General features: G+C 37.0%; 1 protein-coding gene across 1 annotated transcript in view; it reads right to left on the reverse strand.

Annotated features, from left to right (window-relative positions):
* EIF3E (eukaryotic translation initiation factor 3 subunit E) overlaps positions 1–12,083 on the reverse strand; it is a 42,525-nt gene that overhangs the window by 24,558 nt on the left and 5,884 nt on the right. The window contains exons 3-7 of the mRNA XM_006085206.3: positions 11,790–11,907; positions 7,298–7,340; positions 6,139–6,243; positions 1,290–1,415; positions 296–420 (exon numbers count right to left, since the gene is read on the reverse strand). Of these exons, the coding sequence (XP_006085268.1) occupies positions 296–420; positions 1,290–1,415; positions 6,139–6,243; positions 7,298–7,340; positions 11,790–11,907 (517 nt within the window). The remainder of the gene's footprint in view (positions 1–295; positions 421–1,289; positions 1,416–6,138; positions 6,244–7,297; positions 7,341–11,789; positions 11,908–12,083) is intronic.

Here is a 12,083-nt window from a genome sequence, read left to right on the forward strand (position 1 = left end):
ATTACTTCCTTAAGAGTTACATAAGCTTTTTCTTTTTTTACCATTTTTTAAATTTTTATTTTTTCAATTACAGTTGACATTTAGTATTATTTTGTATTAGTCTCAGATATATAGCATAGTGGTTAGACACATATAATTTACAAAGTGATCCCCCCACAAATAAGCTTTTTTAATTAACAAGTACATGTACCACATGAGGGGGGGTGGGGGGGAAATGGCAACAAATTCAAATGTTAGGGAGAAGTATATAATTTCATATAATTAAAACCAAAATTATGTAGTGAAATTAACTTACTGTGGCTGGTAAAGGAAGAGATCAATAATATTATCGCGCCCTTTGGGGTGATTGAAGAAAACAAACAGAGACCAGTGAATGAGCCATGTTCGCTGCTGAAGAGACTGGAGAGGAGAACTCACAGACTAAAGGGTTAAAAAAGTACACATAGGAAATATTAATATATGAGAAAGAGGCAAGGCAATGAACACTGCTCATCTCAGAACTTTAGTTAAAAATGAAAATTTTCTGAGGCACGTGCTAGGTAGGGTCATTAAGATCAAAGTCCAATCTCCTAGACCCGTGGTCGGCAAACTGCGGCTCGCTAGCCACATGCGGCTCTCTGGCCCCTTGAGTGTGGCTCTTCCTAAGCCTTAGGAGTACCCTAATTAAGTTAATAACAATGTACCTACCTATATAGTTAAGTTTAAAAAATTTGGCTCTCCAAAGAAATTTCAATCGTTGTACTGTTGATATTTGGATTTGTTGACTAATGAGTTTGCCGACCACTATCTAGACCACTACTCTATATGACCCTCAACATTCAAAATTTCCTCATTTTCAGAGACAGAATCAATAATGTCCACTAAGCCATTTGTACAGAAGCTATAAATTACAGTTATTTCAGAAAATATTTTAAAAGTAAGAAATGAACTAAGCACTCCAAAAGAAGTAGTTTTATTAAGCATCATAGATGAAAACTGTCATCTTCTGTATAGGACTTTAAATAATTGGTGGCACTAACAGTATTGTGGAATTTTAGATGATACAGATAAAAAAGGTACAGTTGTTAACAAAAATGAAAACTGAGTTCTTTTCTCTAAGAGCCAAAATTGACAGCTTCTTTCAAGGAGATTCAATGAAACTAGTCAACCCACTGTGATTTTTATGTCTGGTCAACAGAAGCTAATCTAAACATTTTAGTTTAGTTTGTCTTCTTCTTTTTTTTAAGTACACAAAAAGTATGAAGGACACATAGAAATTCCAGAAAATAATCTAAAAGTGTTGAACTCACGTTATTATCTATGGTCTCTTTTAACCGTGTAAGGTCTTCCATGGCTGCATCCCAATTCTGCATTAAGATTTCAGAGGCCAGTTTTCCCCAAAGTGAACTCAAAGCATTTCTATCCGTTGCTGGAACCTATTTGAGATATCATAATTAATTATATTCTATACCCTAAATCCATCTAGTCTACTAAAATATGAGTGGCTCTCTACCCAAAAATTCTAGTCATCTAAGTCTTTACTAGATCACACCGATTCAAACCACTTTCATTTAACTTAATTATACTAAAATAAAAAAACCTCAGGTCTTTAATATTCAGCCTAGATCAGAAAATAAAGAGTAACATAAAACTAGGATATAGCACCAGTGTTTTTGTGTAATCCATTTCAGATAATTTATATACAACTAATCAAATTTTAGGCACCTAAAACTTTGGAAACCATTAGATTCAGAGGCAATTTGTTGCTAAAATCAGTGGAGTGAAGATGTGGGGTCTGATTTATAATTTAGAGGAATTATTTCCAGAACAAAAAAATTTTTTCCAGATTATGACACAAATGGAAGGGGTTATGGAGAGAAAAAAAGGTCTACTGGTTAATGACAATTACTATCAAAGGAATATGTATTGAGCAATAAAAGTTTGTTTTCTCATATAATTCTAACAAAAATCCTAAGAGGTAAATAATAATGTTTTATCCGCATTTTAAAGACGGGGAACTGATGTAAGGACAGTATAGTTCGTCCAAAATTTAAACTTCGAATCATGGAAGCTATGAATTTTATACTCTAGTCTTAACCTACAAAAGTGGACTGAGGGCCACCTTACTTTTTCTTGCCACTGTTAGAAGAGGGTCATAAACCCAAAACACCTATACAGACTGTGCTAAATGACAAAAACGAGTAAAGGAGGACACTCAGAGCAAGATAATTGGATAGAAAGACTCTGAACTGATCAGATGTGCTAAAGCAGCAGAAGCATGTGAGGGTATTGCACAAAGAATATAACCCTAAAATTAAAATTCTGAATTTAATTTTTCATTGAAGCATTTACACGGTAGTATAATTATAACATATTATTATAAGTATATATTATATATTATAAGTATATGTTACATAAAATTGCATGGGCAGGACTGGAAATCCAGCCACCAATAATTCTGGCTCTATTACTTAGTATAAAGAGCTGAACCGTCTTAACTTTAGCTTCCTCATCTACAAAATGGGGATAGTAACAGAACACACCTCAGCTGCTGTACAATCTAAATGATATAATACATGTAAAGAGATTACAACATCATTTGATATAAAAACTCAGGAAATGGTATCCAATGATGAAACTAGAAATGATATCAGAGTACTATATTTGTCTACATTATGAGGCTCACAGTAGTATCTAATTCAGACTCTGTCTATACTTAGATCCTTCCTTTGATGGCAGTAATAACTCAAATGTAGTCAATAACATTTAGCAAACTCTAAGAACATGCAAATAACAGACTAACTCTGTATATTAAATTTGGACATATATCTATGAAACCACTGAATATCCAGGACTTTATTTGTAATAGACAAAAACAAAATGATCCAAATGTTCATCAACAGCTGAATATATAAGCAAATTATAGTATATTCATAAAATGGAATACTACTCAGCAATAAAAGAAGCAAACTTCTGATATACACAATAATACAAGCGAATCTCAAAATCTTGCTCGTCAAAATAAGCCAGGCACAAACTTACATATTTCATCCCACTTATGTGAAATTCTAGAGCAGGCATAACTAATCTACGAATGAAAGGCAGATCAATGGATAAACTAGGATAAGGTATGACTACAAAGAGGCACAAGGGTCTTTCTGGGGGGAAGAGAGATATTCTTTATCTTGATTTAGTGGTACTTGCATGGGTATATACATTTGTCAAAACTCATTGGAATTTAAAAATTTATTTATAAAAATCCATAAAACCACTGTTCAAATCATAAAGGATAAAATGTTTGATCCTTAGAAAGAAATCTGAGTATTAAACTATTACATCAGCTCTGGACGGTTTGCTCCAAGGTTAGAGCGTCAGCCTGTGGACTGAAGGGTTGAGGGTTCGATTCCCATTCAAGGGCATTTATCTCGGTTGCAGGTTTGGTCCCTGGCCCTGGTTGGGGTGTGTAGTGGAGGCAACCAATCGATGTTTCTCTCTCTCTTTCTCTCTCCCCCTTTTCCCTCCCTTCCACTCTCTCTAAAAATCATTGAAAAAATATCGTCAGGTGAGGATTAAACAAAAAAACAAAAAGAAAATATTACATCAAATCTAAGATGCCATCATCTTTAAGGAAATACTATTTTATGCTTGTTAACCCAAACCTCAGCCAATTCAAGATACATTCCAATTTCAGAAAAATCTATCAAACTGTGTATCTGAAAGTCAGTATAAAATAGACATCTTTTATACTGATATTATCAAACTGGGTAAATAAGAGCCAAAATTTCGGTCAATATTCTAAAGCAGCGGTTCTCAACCTATGGGTCGCGACCCTTTGGGGGTCAAACGACCCTTTCACAGGGGTCGTCTAAGACCATCGGAAAACATATATAATTACATATTGTTTTTGTGATTAATCACTATGCTTTAATTATGTTCAATTTGTAACAATGAAATTGGGGGTCACCACAACATGAGGAACTGTATTAAAGGGTTGTGGCATTAGGAAGGTTGAGAACCACTGTTCTAAAGCTTCCAAAAGTCGTCATTACTCAAGCTTCTTAAGTCAAGGAAAAGTACCTTTAAATCAAATGGCATGTACTTAACAGTAGATAAGTTCTAAATTGAGTGGGAACCCCCCCCCATAAAAAGATGATAACAGTCCTTGTATGTTAAAATCACATTTATTTCAAATAACTACTAAATGAGGAGAGGGGTTATAATTTGGAACCAGACCAAAGGTTACAGGGAGGGCAGATTTAAAAAAATAGTAATTAAAATATAGTGTTAATAACTTCTGAAATAGAAATGTTAAAAAACTTCTACCAAATATGCTTCACTGTATCATTTCAAATTAATGCATTTCTTAGCACACAAATGAAAGAAGTTTCACCTCCAAATAGGGTTCATCTAAACATTCCTGATGTATTCTAAAAGCCACCAAGTCTTTTTAAAATAAAGGTGGATTCTAGGGTCACACAGCTTTAATTTATACAACACTGACCTACAATAGGTCACTCGGAGAGTCAAATTCTAATCTCAGATCATAGTTACAATGGTTCTTTCATAGCTTATGTTTCCCTAACCATAGATTTAAAAGAATAACCAATCACCAGAAAAGAATTCAGAAATGAAATAAGGCTATTGCCAAAAAAAAAAAAAAAAATTTAAATAAGTAAAACAGCATTCATCCCAAATCCAAAACATGATTTTTATCTTTGCTTGTAACAAAACTTCAAACAAATGCACAGATTTTTATAATACTGCCTATCTCAATCAAAAGAAAAAGAGAAGTAAAATAATTTATATTTTATTAAAACTTAGCTTTGTTAGCCAACAGGAGATGACTAACTCCCATCTACCTCAAATGTTTTGTGGCAACTTAAAAATTAATTGTGCATAATTTCTAAGCATTACCCAATGTTGATTGCTCTTAATGTAAAATATTAATTTTGTGTTCAGATCATGGTATTCAGTTACTTAACCACATGTCATTTGAGTTCCAACACAAGATTTGTTAGGCAATGTAAAAGTTTAAAAGTAACCCGGAAATTTTTAAGGTTGAAAACTAACTTGGATCTTAATATTTAAAAAGAGTAAACATAAAAACTCCCCAAACCTGTAAATATTTACCTATCACTTGTAGAAAATTTCAAACTTAATTATAAAACCATACTACATAAATCTAATAATACCATTAAAACTAGAATATGTATATATGTTAGGATAAAAGCTTTTTGTAGCAGCGCAGCACGTTTTTTAATCCCCAAAAGGTTCATGCATACTGCTTTGGCTCAAGTCCATGTCATTACAGTTGGCTCTTCATACTAACCTGCTTTCAAGGGTGGATATGCTAGAAGAGTTTCCATATCTGGATTTCCAGCAGTTACCTTAAGTTTCCATGTCTTAGCAAAATGGCACATTCACTCACTGACCAGCAACAATAAATTTACTGTGCTAGAACTCTAACATGATACTAAATCTTCATTCTCAAAATTCACTCCCAGCATTAACAAATGATATGAATAACCAGCTCTTTTCATGTTCCTGTAATCATATCAGCCTTCTGATTTTACAATCCTGGTTTAAGCTGTTTACATTTCCAAAGTAATCAACTTTTGCTCTCCTAAATCCTTCATAATATTCAAAGTAAAACTGATGGAATTTTCTGATAAGTCACTACAAGTTTAGCATCACTGATTACCTTCAATGCACTTGCAAGCTAACCACAGCTAACCTACAAATTAAGAATTTGCTTACAAATGGGAGCAAGAGAAAAATATTATTCCAAACCAATCTTGGAAAAAAACTAAAAAATCTTTATTTATTTAGAGAAAGGTACTTTTAAAAAATGAAGCTGTGAGCATGCCCATGCCTTTCCCTTTTCCTTCCCCCTATACCCCTATCAGGCGTATTACCATGAGTTTCCTCACTCCCAACCTCCAAGGGCCCTTCCTTTAGCTCCATAACTTGTTTCCTAAGCCCATTTCTTCTAGGAATTACTTCTTCTACCTCTGTGATTTACCAAATAGATGTTCTCTTACAAAAACAACAACAAAACAAACAAAAAAAACAAAACAAAAAAAACTCCAAATCTATAGACATATTTTGAGAATCCAAGGGAATCCTACAAAAGAGAGGACAAAGAAAAAAATTACTTACCAATACTCTAAAGAAGTAAAGATATTCTGCTGCTCCAGAGTAATTCCCACATTCATATTGGAATTTTGCATATCTGTAGAGTGTATCTAAATATTCTTGCCTAAACTAAAAAAACAAAAACAAAAAAGCTGAAACTCTATTTTAAAAAAATTTACTCCTTTAAATGCCGCAGAAGTCAATTCTTTCAAAGTATTCTAAAAGTTGCCATCAAAAATAAATACCCTCAAAACGTAAATTTAAGAATTGGTAAATTTAACATTCATAGTTCTGGCGTCAAAGAAGTATGAATTGTAATGTGCCTACTTTGTTACAAATGATACAAACTTGAATTGCTGCTGAAGGTTTGATGTGTCTTAGCTGGTGATTGAGCTTAGATAACAATCAGATATATGTAAGGTTTTGTGATTCAGTACAAATAATATGTACAGTAAACTGTTCTCTGTGATCAAAATTTAATTTTGGCCCCAAAATTATGCCAACTTTTAGAGTTGATGCAAGAAAAAGTGAAGAAATATAAGAGAAGGGCTCCAAACTTGACCATTAATAAATCCACTAAACATTCTACATGGAAACCAGAAAAAGTATTCTGCACAGTGGTCAGCATGCCTCGTTACAATAATTGTTAAATGAGAGAGAACACTTGAATGCAAGTTACAGAAGTGATAGTACTAGTATGCAATGCCTTATGCTTTGAGTTAACACAAGGGAAAAGAGATTGGGAGATGGCTAGAAAAGCCTGTATCATTTCTTTACTTGTGAATTTGGGGATTTATGAAGGCCTTGATAATGTTAAGATCTACTTTATTCCACAAGGCAGCCAAAGTATTACTTAATTTTATTACTCAAGGCATTTCCCATTCAAATATAGTTCTGTCTTTACTTATTGGTTAATCCATCAGAAACATAAAACATTATTATCTGATTAGTCTGAAAAAATAAATCCAAAGTTTTGAGACCTTCTGTTACCTAAAGGTAAGTATATTATTTTTCTATCATTACCAATTTTTAAAATCTAGTTTCAAAAACATACCAGATATTACACTTAATCAATGGATCTGGAAATTATATTCTTGTCGAACAAGGAACCTATCTATACAGCACTATTATTTAATTACCCTTATAACAGGACAACTATAAAAGTTTTCAAGACACTACTTACACCATGCTTGTCCGCCAAGTAGTCAAACAGCATCCGACCATCCCTTAATAATAAAAAACAAAAATTACTGTATTTTATAGTCCACAAAAAATAAGCACATCCAACTTCTAACTTATTATCCACATAAAGCCACTTTAAATACCTTAATACCCAAACACCAGAAGTAAAATAAGACTTCCAGAATAAAATAAACAGAACAGTAAATGTTTTGAAGAAATATAAACTCAAGAATTGCAAGTTTTAAAATTCATTTCAGATTTTTTAGTCCTAATTGAAAACCATGTGTTCTGTCATACCACATCCATGGTAATGCCCTTTAGAAGTGTTTTTAGGTAATAAAACCAGAACATTCTGACTATTTTTATAGTGAGACCCAATGGTCAACTTAGGTGATAGATAACTTACTAAAAATGATACATATGGTCCCAGACTTAAGATGGTTTGACTTACAAATTTTCAACTTTGCAATGGTGCAAAAATGATACATACTTTAAATTTTGATCTTTTCATGGGCTAGCAACATATAGTGTGGTAACTCCTCATAATGGTGGGGAGCAGCAGTTAAGTCACAGCTCCTAGTCAGCCTTGAGATCGTGAGAATAAACAACTGACACTCTACAGTGTATTCACTGTATTAGATAATTTTTCCCCATTGTAGGCTAATGAAAGCATTCTGACTTTAATCAACATATGTGTGGCTATATGCTATGTTGGAAAGGTTAAGTGTATTAAATGCATTTTTTAATTATATTTTCAACTTACCATGGGTTTACCAGGACACAACCCCATCGTATGTTGAGGAGTTTCTATATTTGCTATCTTGGGTATACATTTTAAATAGAGAATACATTCTTACAGAACAAAGACTGGAATATGTGGACTGTACATACTAGTAGGAATTAATCCTATATAAAAATCTGTCCCCCTCCCAATTTGTTAGTATTTTTCACAAGGACTGTAATTTAGCAAATTTACAAGATTAATAAATCATGCCTAACTTATAGGACATGTATGCTACACACCCTATGTAATTATTATATATATATCAAAGTGTTAACCCAATTCAACTTTTTATTTTTTTAGCTTTGCATAATTTGATATGTTGGCAAAATAGTAAAATGGTGACAAAGACTCCAAGGAACAAGTGATAGATGGGTACCATTGCCTACCTTCTAGACATTTTCAAATATAAAAACATTTTTTAATGCTCCTTCCAGCATGTAAGCTGTGGCATGTCTTTCAAGAGCATACTTTTAGCCGAAACCGGTTTGGCTCAGTGGATAGAGCGTCGGCCTGCGGACTGAGAGGTCCCGGGTTCGATTCCGGTCAAGGGCATGTACCTGGGTTGTGGGCACATCCCCGGTGGGGGATGTGCAGGAGGCGGCTGATCGATGTTTCTCTCTCATCGATGTTTCTAACTCTCTCTGTCTCTCTCCCTTCCTCTCTGTGAAAAATCAATAAAATATATTAAAAAAAAAAAAAAAAAAAAAGAGCATACTTTTACTTGAAGAGTTATTTAATGAGGGGTGGATATGTTATCACTAAAATTAACATGGGTATATTATAATACAGAGTATGAAATGTACATGAAATTTCAACATAAAAAGATGAAATAGTTTACATGTTTAATTGGGTTACAAGTTTTTAACACACAATTCCATCCTTTCATTTATCTCCAATTTAGTGTGTATTAAGCTACGAGGAGTCCTCTCTTTCTAATATTTGGTAACCAAATCCATATTCACCTTATTCATATCCTAAATCCCATTACATCCAAGTGTTTACATGACTTCACTAAATTTGCAATTTAAATCCTAAATTTCCTGTTGTACCCTAATTTCTGGATTATTTCAGCTGTCCCTTTGTGGTTACTTACATGTGACTTGAAGGTCTACAATTACTCATAAGTAGTTAAGTATTACATATGTATATGTACACACATATAGCTATATATAAATACATATTATATATGACTAGAGGCCCAGTGCATGAAATTCGTGCACTGGGGGGAGAGGGGGTGGGTGGGTGATGGTGGTGGGGTGTGTGTGTGTGTCCCTCAGCCCAGCCTGCACCCTCTCCAATCTGGGACCCCTCAAGGGCAGTCGGACATCCCTCTCACAATCCAGGACTACTGGCTCCCAACCGCTCACCTGCCTGATTGCCCCTAACTGCTTCTGCCTGCCAGCCTGATCGATGCTTAACTGTTCCCCTGCCGGCCCGATCGCCCCCGGTCATCCCTAACTGCCCTCCCCTGCAGACCCAGTCACCCCCAACTGCCCTCCCCTGCAGGCCTGGTTGCCCCCAACTGCCCTCCCCTGCAGGCCTGGTTGCCCCCAACTGCCCTCCCCTGCCGGCCTGGTCACCCCTAACTGCCCTCCCCTGCAGGCCATCTTTGACCACAAGGGGGTGGCCATCTTGTGTGTTGGAGCGATGGTCAATTTGCATACTAGTTACTAATTAGCATATCCCTCTTATTGTGTGAGTGATGGTCAATTTGCATACTGGTCATGACTAATTAGCATATCCGGTTGTGACTGCGAGGGTGTCGTGACCGATTTTCATATTACCTTTTTATTAGTATAGATAACTTTATAAAATATAGCTATCTCTGTGTATGTGTATAGGTACACCTGTGTGTACATATATGTATGTAGTAAAATTTGGTGTGGTATAGTAAAATCCTAATATATATAAAAAGCCAGGTGCTGTCACGACCGGACAGACTACCAAACAGCAGGCTAGGGAGCTGAGGGAGTGGGAGCTGTGGGCCCCCAACTGCCCACAGTGCAGCAGCGGGAGAGAGCCGTGGGCCCAAATGACCAAAGGAACGGTCCAGCTCTCATGGCATGGCGGGGCGGGGCTGCAGAGGCTGAGGAGCCTCATAGGGCGGTGGACTGTGGGCATGGAGCTTCCCGGGGTGGCTGAGGCGGAGGAGCATCGCAGGGCAGGGGCGGTGGATACAAGGCGGCGGCGGAGCGGGGCGGGGGCTGTGAGTATGGAGCTTCGCAGGGCGGGGGCTGTGAGTATGGAGCTTCGCAGGGCGGGGAGGTGAAGGAGTGTTGCAGTGGTGGCTGAGGCCGAGGAGCATTGCGGGGTGGTGGAGGCAGGGCAGGGGCTGTGAGCATGGAGCTTCGTGGGGCTGCTGGAGTGGAAGAGTCTCGCAGGGCAGGGGCTGTGAGTGTGGAGGTTCATGGGGCAGTGGTCACGGAGGCAGAGGAGTGACGCTGGTCGGCGGACATGGCCCTGATTGCACATAGGCCTAGGGATCCTAACCACACATGATTTAATCGTGTGCTGAGCCTCTAGTCCTATATAATAGAAGGCTAATATTCAAATTGTCCCCTCAACCAGGAGGTGGGGCTGGCCCGCCAACTGCCCGCGGCCCCTCCCCTTGGCCATCCCCGCCCCCAACCGCCCCCCCCCCCCCCAAACTGGGGGGGGCTGCCCAACTGCCCATGGTCCCCCCCCCTGGCCAGTCCCGCCCGATTAGCCCCCCCACCCCTATGGGGGGCGGGGGCACTTCCCATGTCCTCTCCCTCTGGCCGGCCCAGCCTGATTGGCACCCATTGGGGCAGGCTGGCCGGCCCCCACCCGTACACAAATTTGTGCACAGGGCCTCTAGTACATTATAATACGGGATAGCAATAGTGTAGTATTTGCTGCTTTTTAAAAAAATATCTAGTAATACTTTCCCAAATCACAAGTGAAAATTCAGAGCCAACCTCTCTAAAATTTGACTTGATAACATATCATAAGAACTAAAAGTACAACATGGCAAAATTTGCAATTTCTCAAGGGAATATACTGGTAGCTAAGATTTACCACAAAGGCAATATTCAATTTAATAGATTTTATTTTCAAACATTTTAAATAATCTAAAGGGCTTCAATTAGTGATATTAAGTCAGAGTAAGGCAAAATGTTTTCTTGGAAACCAAACAATAAGTTTTTCTAGCTAAGGAGAAGTTAGGAATAAAATAACCTTATCAGCTCTACACTACCCTCCTTGGGCTGGGCATCAGGTTGGAAGGATATGGGAGAATGTAGCAAACTGATAAAGTGAGCTCAGGTTTTCCTTACAGCTAACAACCCATGTGCTCCAGGTACTGCCTAGGCACAGTGTTTCTCAACGTCAGTACTACTGACATTTTGGGTTGGATAATTCTTTTTTGGAGGGTAGAATATTGTCCAATGAATGTTTAGCAGCATCCTTGGCCGCTCCTTGCTAGGTGCCAATTCACTCCTCCTGTTGTGAAAACCAAAAATGTCTCCAGACATTGCCAAGGAGAAAGAACTGACACAACATAATCAGATTTAGGTAGGTGGTAAAGAAGTTCTAAAAAGAATTTAATATTAACATTAAGACTTTCTGGTCCCTATACAATAAGGATAAATGAAAACCAATATATAAAGGAATCAATCAAAGTTCGAATTAGCATTTGTATTAACCCAGGAAAAGAGAATTTTTATAATTCCACTTAAGGAGAGGTTACCTGGTTGACTGCATTTGCCTTGTAGTTTCTGGATCTTCAAACATCTTCACAATTGGTTCTGTTTCTGCCTGAAGCTGTTTCAGTTGTGCAACAACTGTGGTTCTTTTCTCTCTCAAAGCTAATTAAAAAAGCAAAGGAGTACTATAATGTTAAACTATAACTGCTCCCCAGGAGGATGTCTCTGGAAATTTTTCATTTTACTTATATTGTGCATATATGTATTTACCCTAATAGATTCATATGCCAATACCACCAACTCAATAACTTCCCCAGATCAAATTTCTTCTTTCTAGC

This window comes from Myotis lucifugus, unplaced genomic scaffold (assembly GCF_000147115.1).
Source record: "Myotis lucifugus unplaced genomic scaffold, Myoluc2.0 scaffold_17, whole genome shotgun sequence".
In the NCBI taxonomy this organism is placed as follows: domain Eukaryota; kingdom Metazoa; phylum Chordata; class Mammalia; order Chiroptera; family Vespertilionidae; genus Myotis; species Myotis lucifugus.